The sequence below is a fragment of the Ranitomeya imitator genome, chromosome 1 (assembly GCF_032444005.1).
Source record: "Ranitomeya imitator isolate aRanImi1 chromosome 1, aRanImi1.pri, whole genome shotgun sequence".
Classification (NCBI taxonomy): Eukaryota; Metazoa; Chordata; class Amphibia; order Anura; family Dendrobatidae; genus Ranitomeya; species Ranitomeya imitator.
In genome coordinates, this window is record NC_091282.1 from 984,640,453 (window position 1) to 984,661,928 (window position 21,476).

The 21,476-nt window shown below is 48.7% G+C and overlaps 1 protein-coding gene across 1 annotated transcript in view; it reads right to left on the bottom strand.

Annotated features, from left to right (window-relative positions):
• LOC138656716 (uncharacterized) overlaps positions 1–21,474 on the bottom strand; it is a 38,567-nt gene extending 17,093 nt beyond the window's left edge. Inside the window, exons 1-2 of the mRNA XM_069743907.1 lie at positions 21,103–21,474; positions 8,873–9,026 (exon numbers count right to left, since the gene is read on the bottom strand). Of these exons, the coding sequence (XP_069600008.1) occupies positions 8,873–9,026; positions 21,103–21,105 (157 nt within the window). The 5' untranslated portion in view covers positions 21,106–21,474. The remainder of the gene's footprint in view (positions 1–8,872; positions 9,027–21,102) is intronic.
• Positions 21,475–21,476: the final 2 nt, after the last annotated feature.

Below are 21,476 nucleotides of genomic sequence, written 5' to 3' on the forward strand. Positions count from 1 at the left end.
TGAATGCAAAAACAGATTGTATAGAGATGACAGGTGAGAAGAATAAAGAAAAAAAAAAAAAAAAAAGAAAAAATCATCCCACTTTTCTGAACTAAACTGAATGACACGCCTTTTAACGGCGGCCGCTAAGGGTACTTAAGCCACAGCGCTGTTAATTAACGGCGCTGTGGAAAAAGTAAATAGCGCCCCCCAGAGTCGGATTTTCTCCGGGGTCTCGGCTGCCGGGGGTAGCAGAGACCCCAGAGAACATGATTCAGGTTTTTTTTTACCCACCCCACATTTGCGATCGCCGGTAATTAACCGTTTACCGGCGATCGCAAAAAAAAAAAAGCGATTTTTAATTTCTCTGTCCTCCGATGTGATCGCACATCGGAGGACAGAGAAAAGGGGTCCCAGGTGGCCCCCCAATACTTACCCATCTCCCCCGGTGCTCCTTGTGGCTCCCGGTGGGTGCCGCCATCTTAAAAATGGCGGGCGCATGCGCAGTGCGCCCGCCGGCCGGCCCCGCGAGAATCTTTGGGGTCTCGGCTGCCGGGGGTAGCCGAGACCCCAAAGAGCATGATCGGGGTCGGTTTTACCGACCCCTGTTTTGCGATCGCCGGTGATTAACTGTTTACCGGCGACCGCAAAAAAAAAAAGAAAAAAAGGAAAGTGTAATTCTCTGTCCTCTGATGTGATCGCACATCAGAGGACTGAGAAATAGGGGGATTCTTGGACCCTACAATACTCACCTGCGTCCCTGGATCCTCCTGCTGCTCCTCCTGGCCGCCGGCAAAAGAAAATGGCGGGCGCATGCGCAGTGCGCCCGCCATCTGTCTCCATCTGCTGGCCGGCAGGAGAACAGCAGTTGGGGCTAAAATTAGGGCTAGGGTTAGGGCTAGGGTTAGGGCTAGGGCTAAATTTAGGGTTAGGCTTCTTTCACACTTACGTCGGTACGGGGCCGTTGCAATGCGTCGGCCCGACATACCGACGCACGTTGTGAAAATTGTGCACAACGTGGGCAGCGGCTGTAGTTTTTCAACGCATCCGCTGCCCAATCTATGTCCTGGGGAGGAGGGGGCGGAGTTACGGCCACGCATGTGCGGTCAGAAATGGCGGATGCGACGTACAAAAAAAGTTTCATTGAACTTTTTTTGTGCCGACGGTCCGCCAAAACACAACTGATCCAGTGCACGACGGACGCGACGTGTGGCCATCCGTCACGATCCGTCGGCAATACAAGTCTATGGGTAAAAAAACGCATCCTGCGGGCACATTTGCAGGATCCGTTTCTTGTCCAAAACGACGGATTGCGACGGATGCCAAACGACGCAAGTGTGAAAGTAGCCTTAGGGCTAGGGTTAGGGTTGGGGCTAAAGTTAGGGTTAGAGTTGGGATTAGGGTTAGGGTTTGGATTAGGGTTGGTATTAGGGTTAAGGTTGGCATTAGGGTTACGCTTGGGATTAGGGTTAGGTTTGGGATTAGGGTTAAGGTTAGGGTTGTGATTAGGGGTGTATTGGGATTAGGGTTGAGATTAGGATTAGGGGTGTGTTGGATTTAGGGTTTTGATTATGGTTAGGGTTGACAGGGTTGTTTTGGGGTAAGGGTTGTGATTATGGTTAGGGTTAGTGATTAGGATTATGGATCAGGTTGGGATTAGGGTTAGGGGTGTGTTGGGGTTAGGGTTGGGGGTGTGTTGGGGTTAGGGTTGGAGCTAGAATTGGGGGGTTTCCACTGTTTAGGTACATCAGGGAGTCTCCAAACACGACAGCCAATTTTGCGCTCAAAAAGTCAAATGGTGCTCCCTCCCTTCTGAGCTCTGCCGTGCGCCCAAACAGTGGGTTACCCCCACATATGGGGCATCAGCGTACTCGGGATAAATTGAACAACAACTTCTGGGGTCCAATTTCTCTTGTTACCCTTGTGAAAATAAAAACTTGGGGGCTACAAAATCTTTTTTGTGAAAAAAAAAATATTTTTTATTTTCACGACTCTGCATTCTAAACTTCTGTGAAGCACTTGGGCATTCAAAGTTCTCACCACACATCTATATAAGTTCCTTGGGGGGGTCTAGTTTCCAAAATGGGGTCACTTGTGGGGGGTTACTACAGTTTAGGTACATCAGGAGCTCTGCAAACGCAACACAACGCCCACAGACCATTCTATCAAAGTCTGCATTCCAAAACGGCGCTCCTTCCCTTCCGAGCTCTGCCGTGCGCCCAAACAGTGGTTTACCCCCACATATGGCGCATCAGCGTACTCGGGATAAATTGGACAACAACTATTGCAGTCCAATTTCTCCTGTTACCCTTGTGAAAATAAAAACTTGGGGGCTACAATATCTTTTTTGTGGAAAAAAAAATATTTTTTTATTTTCACGACTCTGCATTCTAAACTTCTGTGAAGCACTTGTGTGGTGAGAACTTTGAATGCCCATCTAGATAAGTTCCTTTGGGGGTCTAGTTTCCAAAATGGGGTCACTTGTGGGGGATTTCTACTGTTTAGGTACATCAGGGGCTCTCCAAACGCGACATGGCGTCCGATCTCAATTCCAGCCAATTCTACATTGAAAAAGTAAAACGGCACTCCTTCTCTTCCAAGCTCTGCGGTGCGCCCTAACAGTTGTTTACCCCCACATATTGGGCATCGACGTACTTAGGAGAAATTGCACAACAACTTTTGTGGTCTAATTTCTCCTGTTACCCTTGTGAAAATAAAAATTTGTGGGCAAAAAGATCATTTTTGTAGAAAAAATGCGATTTTTTTTTTTCACGGCTCTACGTTATAAACTTCTGTGAAGCACTTGGGGGTTCAAAGTGCTCGCCACACTTCTAGATAAGTTCCTTAAGGGGTCTAGTTTCCAAAATGGTGTCACTTGTGGGGGGTTTCCACTGTTTAGGCACATCAGGGGCTCTCTAAACGTGACATGGCGTCCGATCTCAATTCCAGCCAATTCTGCATTGAAAAAGTCAAACGGCGCTCCTTCACTTCTAAGTTCTGCGGTGCGCTCAAAAAGTGGTTTACCCCCACATATGGGGTATTGGCGTATTCAGGAGAAATTGCATAACAAAATTTATGGTTACATTTCTGTTTTTACACTTGTGAAAATAAAAAAAATGGTTCTGAATTAAGATGTTTGCAAAAAAAAGTTAAAAGTTCATTTTTTCCTTCCACATTGTTTCAGTTCCTGTGAAGCACGTAAAGGGTTAATAAACTTCTTGAATGTGGTTTTGAGAACCTTGAGGGGTGTAGTTTTTAGAATGGTGTCACACTTGGGTATTTTCTATCATATAGACCCCTCAAAATGACTTCAAATGTGATGTGGTCCCTAAAAAAAATGGTGTTGTAAAAATGAGAAATTGCTGCTCAACTTTTAACCCTTATAACTCCCTAACAAAAAAAAAATTTTGTTTCCAAAATTGTGCTGATGTAAAGTAGACATGTGGGAAATGTTATTTATTAACTATTTTTCGTGACATATCTCTCTGATTTAAGGGCATAAAAATACAAAGTTTGAAAATTGCAAAATTTTACAAATTTTCGCCATATTTCCGTTTTTTACATAAATATTTGCAAGTAATATCGAAGAAATGTTACCACTAACATGAAGTACAATATGTCACGAAAAAACAGTCTCAGAATCAGCGGGATCCGTTGAAGCGTTCCAGAGTTATAACCTCAAAGTGACAGTGGTCAGAATTGCAAAAATTGGCTCGGTCATTAAAGGGAAGGTACCGCGTTTGTAGATCATTAATTAATCAATGTAATGTAGCATAACATGCTGTTATAACCCAGATTTGAATGCATGTAAAACATATTTTGTGTGTTATACGAGTAGAAAGAATGCATTGGGGGCTGACATCTTGGTTTTGCAGCAGTAGCAGGGCCCTATCAGTGTCAGATTACGGCACCCCATGGACATAGGAGATAATAGACCGGCTCGGACCCTATCTGTAACATTGCAGCAGCATTAGCAGTGAGCTGGGCCCGCCTCTGGGGGCTGCACAACTCACTGCTGTAGGTGTGACTAGCTGCCATTTTATTAGAGCCCCGTGCTATCTGCCGAGCTCCACTTGCTCTCTATCACAGGAGAGAAGAAGCCCGCTCACTTCTCCTCTGTACTCCAGGCACTGCAGGTTCTGGGCAGACATCTTCTGCTCTCACACGCTGCTGTGTGCTTCCCTCTGCTCTGTCTCCGCCTCCCCACTTGCACAGAGTCCCAGTGATCTCCGGTAAACTGCACTCTCCCTCTCTGTGCGGCGTGGGGGGGGGGTCTCTGTGCGGCGTGGGGGGGGGGGGGGTCTCTGGGCGGCGTGGGGGGGGGCTCTGGGCGGCGGGGGGGGTGGTGTCTGGGCGGCGGGGGGGGGGGGGGTGTCTCTGGGCGGCGGGGGGGGGGGGGGTCTCTGGGCGGCGTGGGGGGGGTCTCTGGGCGGCGTGGGGGGGGGTCTCTGGGCGTGTATGCAAGCATCGTCCGATGGGACTACAAGTCCCATCGGACGATGCCTGCTACAATGACAGTGATTGACACATTAGCCAATTATGGGACAGTAATAGTCCCATCATCCGGCTAATGTGTTGAATGAAAAAAAAAAATACTTCATACATACATGCCACATACAATACATTCATACATATAGACATACAGTACATTAAACATAGATTTCATACTCACCATTACTTGTCACTTTGTTCCCCGAAGCCAGTGTCATCTGTAAAAAAAATATTAAAAAAACAAACAACCAATATACTCCCTGTCCGCAGAAATCCACGAGTGTCCCACGGCGATCTCCCGTGGAGAGCAGCAGCATCAGATAATGCGACTGCTCTCTAGGGGCTCCAGGAACACAATGACAGCAGGAATGTATCCTTCCACCACTGTATTCCTCCGCCACTGTAAAAAAAAAAAAGTCCCTAGTCTCACTTTATGCCATTGCTGTATGAGAAATTTTCCCAGGCAGCAATTGCCATAAAGTGAGACCTTGTCCTAAGGTAACCTCTCAGTGATGCACTGTAGGAGCCATTGTCTCCTGTCAGTGTGTCACTGAGGGTCCTATAGAGCAGTGACATCACCCGATGTCACTGTTCTATAGGGGAGATCGTCGTGGGACACTCGTTATTAATTGGACTACGGTGGACAGGTAGTATACTGTTTATTATTTTACGTTTTTTGCAGGCGCTGAAGTATGGTAAGTATGGTGAAATGAAGAATATTAAAATACTTTTTTCCTAATGTGTGCATGTTTTTTTTAACCCTTTTTTACTATTGGATTAATAATGGATAGGCATCTTATTGATGTCTCTCCGTTATTAACCCGGCTTAATGTCACCTTACAATAGCAAGGTGACATTAACTCTTCATTACCCCATATCCCACCGCTACACGGGAGTGGGAAGAGAGGGGCTAAGTGCCGGAATTGGCGCATCTTACAGATGCGCCATTTCTGGGGCGGCTGCGGACTGGTATTTGTAGCCTGGGGGGGGGGGGGGGGCAATATCCATGGCCCCTCTCTAGGCTATGAATATCAGCCTGCAGCTGTCTGCGTAGCCTTTCTGGCTATAAAATATAGGGGGACCCCACGCAATTTTTTTTTTTGGGGGGGGTCCCCCTATTTTAATAGCCAGTAAAGGCTACGCAGACAGCTGCGGGCTGATATTCATAGCAGGCTACAGATATTGGCCGTCGGCTTTCCCCCTCTGGCGCAGAAAATTGCACGGGCGCCCACGCGTTTATTTATTTAATTTTTTTTTAATTCAACCCTCATAAAGGCCTCTTTCACACTTGCGTCGGTACGAGTCCTTCGCTATGCGTCGGGCCGACGCACGTTGTGAAATTTGTGCCCGACGTGGGCAGCGGATGCAGTTTTTCAAAACATCCACTGCCCATTCTGAAGTCTGGAAGGAGGGGGCGGAGTTTTGGCAGCACATGCGCGGTAGAAAATGGCGGACGCGCTGGACAAAAAAAGTTCACTTGAACGTTTTTTCGTGTCGACGGTCCGCCAAAACACGACGGATCCGTTGCACGACGGACGCGACCACGCGACGTGTGGCCATCCGTCACGATCTGTCGCTAATACAAGTTTATGGGAAAAAAACGCATCCTGCGAGCACATTTGCAGAATCCGTTTTTTTCCGCCAGATCCGTTTTTTCTACCGGATCCATTTTTTCCCGCCGGATCCGTTTTTTCCCGCCGGATCCATTTTTTCCCGCCGGATCCATTTTTTTCCACAATTTCCTTTTTTTTTCTGCCAGATCAGGTTTTTTTTCCCCATCGGATCCTTTTTTTCCCGCCAGATCCGTTTTTTTCCACAATTTTTTTTTTTCTCTGCTAGATCAGTTTTTTTTCCATCGGATCCTTTTTTTCCCGCCTGATCCGTTTTTTTCTGCCAGATCCGTTTTTTTCCACAATTTTCTTTTTTCTCTGCCAGATCAGTTTTTTTCCATCGGATCCTTTTTTTCCCGCCTAATCCGTTTTTTTCTGCCGGATCCATGTTTTTTCCACAAGTTCCTTTTTTTTCTGCCAGATAAGTTTTTTTTCTCCGGATCCGTTATTTTCTCATTGAGTTGTATTTGCGCCGGATGGCCACACGTTTCATCCGTTTTTTGCAGGATCCGTCAAAACAGCTGTTTCCGCCGGACGGAAAACACATACAGAGGAACGGTTGAATCGCGATCTCACCCGCCGCTATTGCGGGCACATGTCAGTCATGTTTTTTTTTTATTGACAGATTGGACGATTCTGAACGCGGCGATACTAAATATGTGTAGGTTTGATTTTTTTATTGTTTTATTTTTGATGGGGCAAAAGGGGGGTGATTTAAACTTTAATTTTTTTTTTTTCATATTTTTAAAAACATTTTTTTTTACATTTGCCATGCATCAATAGCGTCCATGGGAAACTAGAAGCTGGCACAACTCGATCGGCTCAGCTACATAGCAGCGATCATCAGATTGCTGCTCCGTAGCTGAATTACAGGCTTGCTATGAGTGCCGACCACAGGGTGGCGCTCACAGCAAACCGGCATCAGTAACTATAGAGGTCTCAAGGACCTCTATGGTTACCATCCTGACGCATCGCCAACTCCCGATCATGTGACGGGGGTGGACGATGCGCTAATTTCTGGCCGCGCGGCTGGAAGCGGTAGTTAAATGCCGCGGTCAGCATTTGACAGCGGCATTTAACAGGTTAATAGCGGCGGGTGAATTGCGATTTCACCTGCCGCTATTGCGCGCACATGTCAGCTGTACAAAACAGCCGATATGTCGTGACTTTGATGTGGGCTCACCGCCGGAGCCCACATCAAAGGAGGAGACACGACATGCGCAGAACATGTTGCGTTTTTTACTGCGATGCGTTTTTCCCCCAGAAAAAACGCAACATATGCACAAAAAATGCGGAATGCATTATAAATGATGTATGCATTTTTAAATTGTTTTTATCACATTTTTATAGCGAACAAACGCAAAAAAATGCGAAAAATCCTGAACGTGTGCACACAGCCTCAAGGTGTATCTCCCCATCACACTCCATATGTGTCTCACTCATCATACTTCACGCCTCTTTCTCTCCCATCAGTCACTCTTAGACCGGGGACACACACAACGTATAAAAAAACGGTCCGTTTTTGACGGACGAGAATCGCACAAATGTTACCAAAACAGTGATCCGTGTGCAGTGCGAGGATGCGATTTTCTCGCATCCAATGATCCGTTTGGCATCCGTGTGACATCCGTATGGCGTCCGTATGGTGAGATTTTCTCACACAATTGCAAAATGAGCAAATAATGGCTGAGCTTTTCCTGTCACCTGCCCAATGCCTGAGAATTTCTCGCACGTCACACTGATGGTCCGTGTGCTGTGCTATTTTTTCTCACACCCATAGACTTTCATTGGCGATTCTCGGCCGAGAAACGCTGACAATCGCAGCATGCTGCGATTTCACTCGGATCCTGAATACGGCCGAGAAAATATCGGATGATGGGAGCTGCCCCATAGATTAACATTGCGACGAGTGCCATGCGATTTTTTATCGCATTGCACTCGTCCGTATTGCGGTCTAGTGTGACCCCGGCCTTAGCCATACAATGCATCTCTCCCCTCCCTCCATAATGCCTGGCTATTCACTGCAGAGCTGGAGCTCCCAGACAGCTCCTAATGCTGCTCCATGCACACCACATGTCTTCACTCTTCTTGGGTCCAGATGCTGCTGAGCCCACTGTGTTCTGCTCCTCTGATGCAGTAACTGCTGGTGATAGCAGATCACAGGGCAGTCACACACAAAATGGCTCTGCCCTGTGATGCTGCTCTTCATTCTTACTGTTGGAGCAGTAACTGCTGACATCACCATTTCCCTCCCCTTTTGGGTGGTCTAATATCCCTGGGGCAGAGCTGCTAAATCTTACTATAGCTGCTTGAGGTCTAAAACGGAAAATGCTCCCCCTAGTGGTAAATATGTATATTTGTAGAAAAATATATAATATTTTTCATATAAAAATGTTTGCAAACAGTGCAAACATTGCATTAATACATTTTAATTACTATTTTAAGCTTAATTTCACAAAAAAACAAAATACGAGAAAACTGGTGGCACCTTCCCTTTAAGTACCAAATCGGCTCTGTCACTAAGGGGTTAAAGTTTTGTTTCGGTCTCTACTGGTCACGGACGAGAAAAGAATATCGGCTTCTAGGTTCGAGCCACCAAAAGCGGTGTTACAAAACAGCTGAACACCGCTACGGTATGCTGCTTCCGCATAGACAGGAACTATGCGCTTCTGGGTGATCGATGGGGTCGCAGGACCCTGACCACCACCGATATGTAGGGAATTTACAGGTCTACAAAATATAAAATTGTATTAAAGTTTAGGTACAATTTACAGAATGTTCTGTCTCAGGACCTACCTTCAGTTCCTTTACATCAATGGTACCAGCCCCATCTGTGTCAAACAAATCAAATGCCTCGCGGATCTCTTGTTTTTGTTCTTCTGTTAATTCTGGTTTCGCTCCGGTCTTCTTACGTTGGGCAAGGCCAGGTTTTCTCAGTACAGATGCCTAATAATATACAAATGATGATTTTTTTTTTTTAATTTGCATGCTGTCAGCCAACACATACAGTACACGCAAGGGTATACAAAGAATTCATAGGGTCCCTTTACAAAATTCCAACCCCCCCCCCCCCCCCCCCAACAAAAAAAAAATATATATTACGGGGTCACAGAAAAGACTATCTCACAACTTTTCAGCCCTTACAAAGTCAGATAGGCCCATAGTGAATTCCTACACAGTACTCTCCACACGCACAGTATGATGACCCTACAGTACCTCCCTCCCTACGGAACCTATAATACCCCCCATAGAGACCCCAACAGTATGATGACCTGACACAGCCATCCCCACAATATGATGGCCATTACACCGTATTATGGACCTCCATAAACAACAGTGGTCCCAACAACCCTGATCACTGTATAATTGTGGCCCCACACAGCCCTGCCAACTGTATAATTGGGGCCCTACACAGCCCTGCTAACTGTATAATTGGGGCCCTACACACCTTGCTAACTGTATAATTGGGGCCCTACACAGCCCTGCTAACTGTATAATTGGGGCCCTACACAGCCCTGCTAACTGTATAATTGGGGCCCTACACACCTTGCTAACTGTAGAATTGGGGCCCTACACAGCCCTGCTAACTGTATAATTGGGGCCCTACACAGCCCTGCTAACTGTATAATTGGGGCCCTACACAGCCCTGCTAACTGTATAATTGGGGCCCTACACAGCCCGGCTAACTGTATAATTGGGGCCCTACACAGCCCGGCTAACTGTATAATTGGGGCCCTACACACCTTGCTAACTGTATAATTGGGGCCCTACACAGCCCTGCTAACTGTATAATTGGGGCCCTACACACCTTGCTAACTGTAGAATTGGGGCCCTACACAGCCCTGCTAACTGTAGAATTGGGCCCCACACACCCTGCTGCTAACTGTATAATTGGGGCCCATACAGCCCTGCTAACTGCATGATGGACCCGTTATAGTCACTGTATTCTGGCCCCCACTGATTAAAGAAAAATAAAATACGTACGCTACTCACCTGGTAGCAGTGTTTTTTCAGGAGCCATGACAGCACAACGAGAGAGGGGATCCGCCCTTCAGGGACAGGAAACCTCAGACATAAAAGGGCGGCACCTCACTCCCCCGCCAGTTGGTTTACAGAGTATGAAAGGACCTTCTAGGTTAGTAGCACATAAACAATATTAATATATGGTACAATTCACCCAGTGAATAAACTTAGGAATTTCTCTAAAGGAAGTGTTAAACCCATAAACAAAGAGGGTAGGGAATATAAGGGTGCTGTCATGGCTCCTGAAAAAACACTGCTACCAGGTGAGTAGCGTACGTATTTATTCAGTCGCCATGACAGCACAACGAGAGACTTTCAGAGAAGTGAAAAGGTGACTAGGGAGGGATAATAGCTTCCAGCACCCTTCTCCCAAACGTGAGGTCGGAGGAGCCACCTAGATCTAATCTATAGTGTCTAAGAAAGGTGGATGGAGAAGACCATGTGGCCGCCTTACAGATGTCCTCAATCGATACTTCTGCTCTCTCAGCCCAGGATGTGGCCACCGCACGAGTAGAGTGAGCCTTTATACCTTCTGGGATTTCCACGCCACCTGCGGTATAAGCAAGAGATATCGCCTCCCTAATCCATCTGGCTAGGGTATTTTTTGATACTTTAAGTCCCTTCCTAACCCCCTGGTAGGATAAAAATAAAGCGTGGTCTTTTTTCCAGGTGTCTGTTACTGAAATGTATTTGAGAAGGCACCTACGTACGTCCAAACAATGAAATCTCTGCTCCTTATTGTTAGAGGGATTAGGACAAAATGAAGGTAGGATCACCTCCTGGGATCTATGAAATTTTGAGGCAACCTTTGGAAGATAAAGAGGGTCAGGTCTCATCACCACTCTATCTTCCAAAAATTGCATATATGGACGCTGCCTGGATAATGCCTGAAGATCACTAACCCTTCTTGCCGATGTAAGGGCAACTAAGAGGGCTGTTTTGACCGACAGGATCTTGATCGGGACAGAGTCAATGGGCTCGAACGGAGCTTGTGTTAGAGCCGAGAGCACAAGATTTAGGTCCCATGGAACTATTCTCGGTTTAATAACCGGCCTGGATCTGGTGACCGCTTTGAAAAACCTTGTTATCCAGTGATTATTGGCTATGTTGGAATTATATAGTGCCCCTAGAGCTGAAACCTGAACTCTAAGGGTGCTGGTGGCTAAGCCTAACTCTAGGCCCTTCTGTAAAAACTCTAGGATTTGAGCAATATTAGGTTTTTGATCGATCTGTGCTCCTGAACTTGATAGGAACTTCCTCCATACCCTAACATAAATGTTAGTCGTGGAGGCTTTCCTACTTTTAAGTAGAGTATCTACAAGATTCTGGGAGAATCCTTTTCCTTTCAGAAGTGACCTCTCAAGTTCCACGCTGTCAGGTGCAAGTTGGTTACTCGTGGATGGAAGACTGGACCCTGGGAAAGGAGGTCCGGTATTTCTGGGAGGATCCATGGTTGGGAAATGGACATGCTTCTCAACCATGGGAACCAAGACCTTCTGGGCCAGAATGGGGCTATTAAAACCACTCGGGCTCCGTCTTCCCGAATTTTTCTCAGAACTAGAGGAATGAGATTCAGAGGAGGGAAAGCGTAGGCGAGATTGAAATTCCAGGGGATCAGAAGAGCGTCGACTGCGTATGGATTGTCCCTTGGGTCTAGGGAACAGAATTGATGGAGTTTCTTGTTTTCTCGACTGGCAAACAGATCTATCTCTGGATATCCCCACAACCGCACGATCTGGTTGAAGACAGCCGGTTTTAGAGACCAGTCCCCTTGTTTGAGCTCGTTGCGGCTTAAGTAATCGGCCATGGTATTTAGATTTCCCTTTATATGAAGGGCCGTGAGGGAGAGCAGGTGATTCTCGGCCATCTGAAAGATATGATTCGTAACGTTCATTAATGACCTAGATCGTGTACCTCCTTGGTGGTTCACATAAGCAACGGTCACCTGGTTGTCAGAGAGTAGCCTAACATGTCTACCCTGCAGAGGTATAAGAAACCTATGTAAGGCGCGTTCCACCGCCATCAATTCCTTCAGATTGGAGGACGTGTCTCGTTCAGAATGGGACCACAGACCCTGAACGCAATTGCCTTCCCAGTGTGCTCCCCACCCCGTGGGGCTAGCATCCGTTGTTATTACCCGTGATATCTGATATGACCAAGGTACCCCTCTACGCAGATTAGGGATGTGTGTCCACCACCTTAGTGAACCCGTGGCCTCTACAGATAGGGAAAATTTTTTGTCAAGGTTAGCGCCCAGACGCCGAAAATTATGCAGAACATCCCATTGCAGAGCCCTGGAGTGAAACTGAGCCCACATCACCGCCGGAAAACAAGAGGTAAGTGAACCTAAGAGTGACATAGCACTCCTTAAGGAAACCACGGGATTACTAATTGCTCTGGAGGCCAGCCGGTGAATAGTATCAACTTTTGAGTCTGGCAGGCGACATTCCTGCTGAGCTGAATCCACAGTAAGACCCAAGAACTGCTGTGATGTCGAGGGCTGAAGACGCGACTTTTTGAGATTGATAATCCATCCTAAGTTGTGTAACGCCGCCATCACTTTCCCCAACTGTTCGTTACAGTGTATCTCTGAGCGCCCAACGATCAATAAATCATCTAGATAGGGAATTACTAGTATATTTTGCTCATGAAGGTGTGCCATAACCTCCACCATAATCTTAGTGAACACCCGAGGTGCGACTGCAACACCAAAGGGGAGTGCCCGGTATTGAAAGTGCTCCACTGTGCCGGCAAGAGAAATTGCTACCCTGAGAAAGCGCTGATGAGTTGCATGTATCGGGACATGATAATAGGCGTCTTTCAGATCCAAGACAACCATGAAGCAATTGTGAAAAAGAAGCTTTATTGCCGATTTCACAGATTCCATTTTAAAGGATGGGACCAGCAGGAATACATTCAGACCCTTCAGATTGATGATGGTACGATAAGATCCATCTGGCTTCTTTACCAGGAATAAAGGGGAGTAAAACCCCGTACCTTGTTCCTCCGTAGGTACTTTAACGAGAACCCCCTTTTTTTGGAGATCTCGAACCTCTGACTCCAACGCCAACTGTTCTGCGGGAGAAGAACGGATAGGAGTTAATTTGAATTTGTCCAGGGGGGGTATGGTGAAATTGGAACTTTAGCCCCTCTTTAATGATACTGAGTATCCATGGACTATTGGTGATTTTTACCCAGGCTGGGTAGAAGGCCAAAAGCCTACCGCCCACCTGGGCCGCCAGTCATTGATGCTTTTTAGAGTCTGTAGAAGAGTTAAACATGTAACCTCTACCTCTTCTCCTATAAGAGTTGTATCTGGTCGATTCTCTATTTGAATCCCTGTCCGATCTTCGGCGATATGGCCCTCCTCTGTTATAGTCCCGTCTATAGAAGGGTCTTGTTAGGAGAGGGAAACGCTTTTTACTGTCGCCTGCTTTTTCTAGAAGCTCATCCAGTACCGGGCCAAACAAATGAACCCCCTCACAGGGGATGCCACATAGTTTTGATCTGGCCTGCAAGTCTCCTGGCCAGCATTTTATCCAAAGAGCCCTACGGGCCGCATTGGACAGTGCTGATGACCTTGCCGCTAGCCTAACGGAATCGGTTGACGCATCCGAGAGGAAGGCTGCTGCATCCTGAATCATAGACATGGATGATAGGATCTCGGCCCTAGGAACCTTATCCTTGAGCTGGTCTTCTAGATTACCCAGCCATACCATCAACGACCGGGCAGTGCAGGTGGCCGCAATCGCCGGTCTCAGGGAACCCGCTGATGTTTCCCAAGCTCCTTTAAGGAATACCTCAGCCTTCCTATCAAGCGGGTCTTTTAGGCTCCCCAGATCCTCAAACGGGAGAGACGTCTTTTAACACGCTTTAGCCACTGCCGCATCTAATTTCGGAACCTTGTCCCAGGATGAAGAAGCTTCCTCCTCAAAGGGGTATCTTCTTTTGAACGCTGGTGGGAGAGACCCCTTCCTTTCGGGTTTTTTCCATTCTTTCGTAATCAGAGACTTAACTTTATCGACTACGGGAAATACTCTTCTGGATTTGCGATCTATGCCTTTAAACATTATATCCTGGATGGAACTTTCCGCCTGGGTCTCCTCAATGCCCATAGTACTGTTGACAGCTTTGACTAAGCGGTTAACCCTGTCCAGTGATAGACAGGTTCGACTAGTTTCCGCGTCCTCTGATGATGACGACGGATGGGAATCTGAACTCACACCACCCGTGTCTGAATTCACATCCGAGGCTGGGGATAATATTTCCCTCCTGTTTTTTGAGACTGTCTTCTGAGACCTTATGGAATCTCTGACCTCCTGTCTAACCAGATCCCTAAGAGTAGACGTAAGGTCAGGGGTCTCGTCCTTAATTAATTGTTGAATGCAGATGCTGCACAATTTCTTTTTATGTCCATCCGGAAGAGGTTCCGTACAGATGGCACACTCTCTATGTTTGGATTTGGACACAGATTTCCTCCCCTAATAAGGAGAGAGGGAATACAAGGAGGGACAGCTATCAGAAATGTACTTTCACGAAGCTCACTTACCCATCCCTGCAGTGAATGGTACCGTGATCGGGGGGTCCTTCTTAGCCGGAGATTCCTTACGGCCAGAGGACTTAGTTGACTTCTGAGTTTCTTTGGCTCTACCAGCGCGACCACTGCCACTAGAACGCCGCTGGGAGCTGCTCAAAGGTTGTTCAGGTGACTGCTGCTGCTCACCGCCCAGCTGCGGTGTTCCTTCCAGAGACTCCATTTCAAAATGGTGGACAGGAACAATGTTGAGCCTCAGTGCAGCGTTTAAATGTATCCCCCTGGGTACCACCCCCGGATGGGGGGTCAGCAGGGACATCCCTCGGTGCACCGCTCATTGGTACTGCCCCCGCTAGCGCCCGTAGAGCGCCAGACACCCTGAGGCCGAAATCCCCCCCTGCGACGCCGGGCGCCGCCATTAGCCAGAATAAGACGCTACCGCGCATGCGCGGCCGCGTCATCGCCCCGCGCCGCACCCGCGTCATCAGGACACGCCCCTTCCGGACGCGGCCGCGGCGCTGAGAGCAGACGCGCCGACAAGGACGGCAGCGCTCACCTAGCCACCGCAGACCCCAGCACCAGCGGCGGACCGACCCCAAAGGCTCCGGCAGATGCGCATATGGGCCCCATGTACCAGGTGACTAGCGGCATCACAGAAGTCAAGCCCTTCGCTTAGGGCTGCTTCCTCCTGCTGTCACCTACACAGACAGTCCCCCTGCCGTGTGGTGCTTCCATCCCCCTGATCAGGCCGAGGTAGGGGACCCCCGCTACCTGCATCGGCCTGTCAGGAGTGGGATAGCTTCTATCTTCGACCCTCTTCTCTGGGCCTGTCTGAAGAGGTTCCGCTGTCAGGGACAGGAAACCAACTGGCGGGGGAGTGAGGTGCCGCCCTTTTATGTCTGAGGTTTCCTGTCCCTGAAGGGCGGATCCCCTCTCTCGTTGTGCTGTCATGGCGACTGAATAAATACTCATTTCCTCATTCCCCCACTGCACCGGTTTCCGCAGCGCTGCAATGCTCGGCAGAGCAGCACAATGTAGTGACGTTTTCGCGACAACTGCGCTGAGACATCTGAGCGGAGACGTGCAGGGATGATGGACGAGGGAGCCGATATCTCCGACTTCAATCATTGCTTTCAGTTGTATCGGCATCCTGGATAAGTGCAATTCCGGACAGTACCCGACGCCTGCTCTGGCACACCTGTTCATACAATGTTTTTCTTGTTTTCATTGGAATGTGCACAGCGTAGATTCAGACTGAAGGCAGCCCCTGATCCCCCCTTTTACTCTGATGACTGCTTTTCAACACCTTGGCATTCTCTCAAGCAGCTTCATCAGGTAGCCAGCTGGAATAGCTTCCAATGAACACGTTATGCTTCATCAAAAGCTCAGTCGTAGACTATCCATGTTGGTTCACAGTTCCATGCAGTGCTGTTTTAAGCCAGCATATCCATCATCATTAAGACATGCTGGTAAGATAATCTCCTCAAGTGTGATCATAAAAACAATTGATCACTATACTGAGACTGGACCTTATGAGGACCTCCCCATGAGAGGAACACAAAGAATTATTTCTGCAGCAGAAGAAGAGCTCATGAGAGTAACCAACCTCAGAAACCAAAAATTTACAGCACCACAGGTAACAGAACCCTCAAATGTTGCACAGATGTTAAGTAGAAAAGGCAACAACATCACCTGCCCAAAGGAGACTGAGAAGCCCTACTGAGGGCTGCAAACAAGGAGAGACTTGTCTGAGCCAAGCCACACAAGGACCAGATATTACATCAGTGGAAATCTGTAGCATGGACTGACGAGTCAAAATTTACCAAACGCCATGCCTTTGTGATATGCAGAAAAGGGGAGCAGAGGCTTCTCCATATGTGGTGCCCACCATGAAGCATGGAAGGGAAGGTGACGGTGCTTTGCTGGTCACACTGTTGATGACTTACCGTATTCCAACTTCAAGGCACACTTACCCAGCATGGCTCCCACCGCATTCTGCACAACATGCCATCCCATCTGGTTTGCACTTAGCTATCACGTTAATTCTGTTGCAACAGGAAAATGACCCAAAACACATATCCAGGCTATATAAGGGCTAAGTGACCAGGGTTAATAGGGGTGGAGGTCTGCATCAGATGACATGGCCTCCACAATCAGCTGATCTCAAGCCAATAGAGGACATGTCACAATATACATAGAAAGAAAACAATCCTGCTTCTGGAAACAATGGTATAATTCAGTTTAAAGCACGCAGAGCCCGGTTATAGAACAAACATGTAAGATAGGTAGTCCTGTAAAGGAGTGCAGCTCCGACAATGAAGATGTCTGCGTGTAAACCCTTCACGGGAGAAATTCAAGATACTACCACAGCTTATGACAAAAGCGGAATCCCACAGACATGGGGCACGAACAAACGTGGAGGATCGGAGGTAGGAGTCAGAGATGATGAGGATCCCATACTGATTTACCAGTCGCCTTGAGTGACTATCATCAGCTGCCTCATATACTATGGAAACATTGTGCTTGCTCCACATCCCCTGGGGCCGTACACTCATGGTAACATCAATCATTACTACCACCAATTACAGCACATCACCCATTGTGCTGATGAGGGACGACAGCATATTCTGTGCACTACAAAAATGGCACATGTTCAACAACAGGAATTACAGGAGCCCAGGATATAAAATGTAACAGAAGGGTAAAAGTGTGTATGCCCAGCACGGTTTTCTGTATAGAAGACAACTTCATTGTGCAGTCTAACACAAACATATACACTCCACACTGAAACTGCAACACCAGGAAGGGAAAGCCATGGAGTTATGGAAACGACAGGATGGACAGACATGTTAATGTTAGGTAAATGATGAAAACAATGGAACCTGAATTTTCAAACCATCTTGATTAATTCAGTATTGAACATGGGCAAAACGTACAGAAATCCCCGCACTTACACATCTTGGATGCTATCAGTGGGGTTATTAAAGGGGTACGGCACTACTAGGACAACACCTTCTTGAACAAAATGTTTTGCCCCGATAAAATAAGAATTAAAAAAAAAAAACTATACTCCCCTACCATGGCGGCGCCATTCCAGCGGTGTCAGCACTCGCGGTTCCGGACTTCTAGTGAAGTGGAATGACATGTGGTGCCCCTTACCCAGTCAGCGCTGGCATCACTGCCCCGCCTTCGGAGGGACTGAACACGAAGAGGAGGTCAGATCAGCTGCAGCCCGGACTTCCTCCTCCTCTTCAATAGCAAATTAATTATGTAACAATCATACAATGGGATTTTCTGCTTTTATTTTTAGATTCTGTCTCTTACAGTTAAAGTGTATCTACGATAAATATTACAGATCTCTCCATTCTTTGTAGGTGGGAAAACTTACAAATTCGGCAGTGCATCAAATACTTATTTTCACCACTGTAGAGTAACATATATCCCAACCATCTCTGAATCGGTGGGGCTGTCCCACATTTACAGAGCTGTCCCAGGTCAGAGGCATAGCCCTACTTCACCGATGCTTGTGTCCTCAGGACAGATACAGCCAGGGGTGGCATTCAGCCACTTCTCCCCAGTTCGGTCACACTGGCTGTTGTCCTCAGTGACTAGACAGAATGCCTTCAGCTGAACAGGGCAGGAGCAGAGTGCAGAGCTGTCAGAACGACTGTGCAGTCATGTGACGACGTTTCCTGCGGACAGACGCCTACTTACAGTGTCACATGATGGCATCGTCTTTCTGACAGCTCTGATCTCTGCTTCTCCCCTGTAGTGCACTGGTAGAGAATGGAGCTGCGACTATGAGGGATGATGTCACTGCGGGGGGCGGAGCCTCCACATTACAGTGCAGAGCACATACTAGGAAGCTGTAGCAGCGCAGGTAACCAAGAGGAGCGATGTACTACAGTATGTGGCAGAGAGAAGTAATGTACTACATGATTAGGCTGCAAATAGGATAGGAGTGACGTGCTGGAGGATGGGGCTATATATACACAGAGGATCAGAGGAGTGACGTGCTGGAGGATGGGGCTGTATATACAGAGGATGAGAGGAGTGACGTGCTGGAGGATGGGGCTGTATATACAGAGGATGAGAGGAGTGACATGCTGGAGGATGGGGCTGTATATAGAGGATGAGAGGAGTGACGTGCTGGAGGATGGGGCTATATATACACAGGATGAGAGGAGTGACGTGCTGGAGGATGGGGCTATATATACACAGAGGATCAGAGGAGTGACGTGCTGGAGGATGGGGCTGTATATACAGAGGGTCAGAGGAGTGAAATGCTGGAGGAGGCTGTATATACACAGGATGAAAGGAGTGACGTGCTGGAGGATGGGGCTGTATATACAGAGAATGAGAGGAGTGACGTGCTGGAGGATGGGGCTGTATACACAGAGGATGAGAGGAGTGACGTGCTGGATGATGGGGCTGTATACGGATGGGGCTATATATACAGAGGGTCAGAGGAGTGACGTGCTGGAGGAGGCTGTATATACGTAGGATGAGAGGAGTGACGTGCTGGAGGAAGAGGCTGTATATGCAGAGGATGAGAGGAGTGACGTGCTGGAGGATGGGGCTGTATATGCAGAGGATGAGAGGAGTGACGTGCTGGAGGATGGGGCTGTATATGCAGAGGATGAGAGGAGTGACGTGCTGGAGGATGGGGCTGTATATGCAGAGGATGAGAGGAGTGACGTGCTGGATGATGGGGCTGTATATGCAGAGGATGAGAGGAGTGACGTGCTGGATGATGGGGCTGTATGTGCAGAGGATGAGAGGAGTGACGTGCTGGATGATGGGGCTGTATGTGCAGAGGATGAGAGGAGTGACGTGCTGGATGATGGGGCTGTATGTGCAGAGGATGAGAGGAGTGACGTGCTGGATGATGGGGCTGTATGTGCAGAGGATGAGAGGAGTGACGTGCTGGAGGATGGGGCTGTATATGCAGAGGATGAGAGGAGTGACGTGCTGGAGGATGGGGCTGTATATGCAGAGGATGAGAGGAGTGACGTGCTGGATGATGGGGCTGTATATGCAGAGGATGAGAGGAGTGACGTGCTGGATGATGGGGCTGTATGTGCAGAGGATGAGAGGAGTGACGTGCTGGATGATGGGGCTGTATGTGCAGAGGATGAGAGGAGTGACGTGCTGGATGATGGGGCTGTATGTGCAGAGGATGAGAGGAGTGACGTGCTGGATGATGGGGCTGTATATGCAGAGGATGAGAGGAGTGACGTGCTGGATGATGGGGCTGTATATGCAGAGGATGAGAGGAGTGACGTGCTGGATGATGGGGCTGTATATGCAGAGGATGAGGCTGTATATACACAGGATGAGAGGAGTGACGTGCTGGAGGATGAGAGGAGTGATGTGCTATATACAACGTGCAGCATTATCCGGCACGTCCCCGGTATACACGACGTGCGGCATTATCCGGTACGTCCCCGGTATACACGACGTGCGGCATTATCCGGTACGTCCCCGGTATACACGACGTGCGGCATTATCCGGTACGTCCCCGGTATATACACGACGTGCGGCATTATCCGGTACGTCCCCGGTATACACGACGTGCGGCATTATCCGGTACGTCCCCGGTATACACGACGTGCGGCATTATCCGGTACGTCCCCGGTATACACGACGTGCGGCATTATCCGGTACGTCCCCGGTATATACACGACGTGCGGCATTATCCGGTACGTCCCCGGTATACACGACGTGCGGCATTATCCGGCACGTCCCCGGTATACACGACGTGCGGCATTATCCGGTACGTCCCCGGTATACACGACGTGCGGCATTATCCGGTACGTCCCCGGTATACACGACGTGCGGCATTATCCGGTACGTCCCCGGTATACACGACGTGCGGCATTATCCGGTACGTCCCCGGTATACACGACGTGCGGCATTATCCGGCACGTCCCCGGTATACACGACGTGCGGCATTATCCGGTACGTCCCCGGTATACACGACGTGCGGCATTACCCGGTACGTCCCCGGTATACACGACGTGCGGCATTATCCGGTACGTCCCCGGTATACACGACGTGCGGCATTATCCGGTACGTCCCCGGTATATACACGATGTGCGGCATTATCCGGTACGTCCCCGGTATACACGACGTGCGGCATTACCCGGTACGTCCCCGGTATACACGACGTGCGGCATTATCCGGTACGTCCCCGGTATACACGACGTGCGGCATTACCCGGTACGTCCCCGGTATATACACTGGCTCAGGGGTACAGGTAAACCCCTCCGTGGGCCGCTGTGCCCCCATACACAGTTACAAGCCCGCTCATTACTGTACAGCAAACCTGTGAGTGAGGCGATATCTGACCAGTGGCCCAGCGTCAGAGCTGCTGGTGGTCTCCGGGCACCCCACCCCCACATGACGCCCAGTGAGCGCTGTACACCGGGCCACCCTCCGTATAACGCCGCCGGCACCACGTACCATCTCCCGGCGGGCGCTGTACTCTCCGGCAGCAGGCTCCTCACTGCGCGTCTGTTACTGGGTAACGGCTCTCCAGCCCGCACTGTCTCCCGGGAGCCGCCCTGCCCCTGGGTTTATGGCTGGAAGAACCCGCCTACATGAGCATCAGTGCAGCACAATGCCCGCCATTCCGACAGAACGTTGGAGACACAGACGCTAATTAGAACGTTTCCATGACAACGCCACACCTGCTTCATTGCGCCGCGGATACCAACAAAACCCCGCCCCTCACCCTTTTCGTCGCTATTATAAGGCGGGGCTATCCTGCGATGTTTTTGTGTCACGCTGTGTAGGGCTCCTCTCTGTACGCATGCGTAATTGTAAAAGCTTCGCGT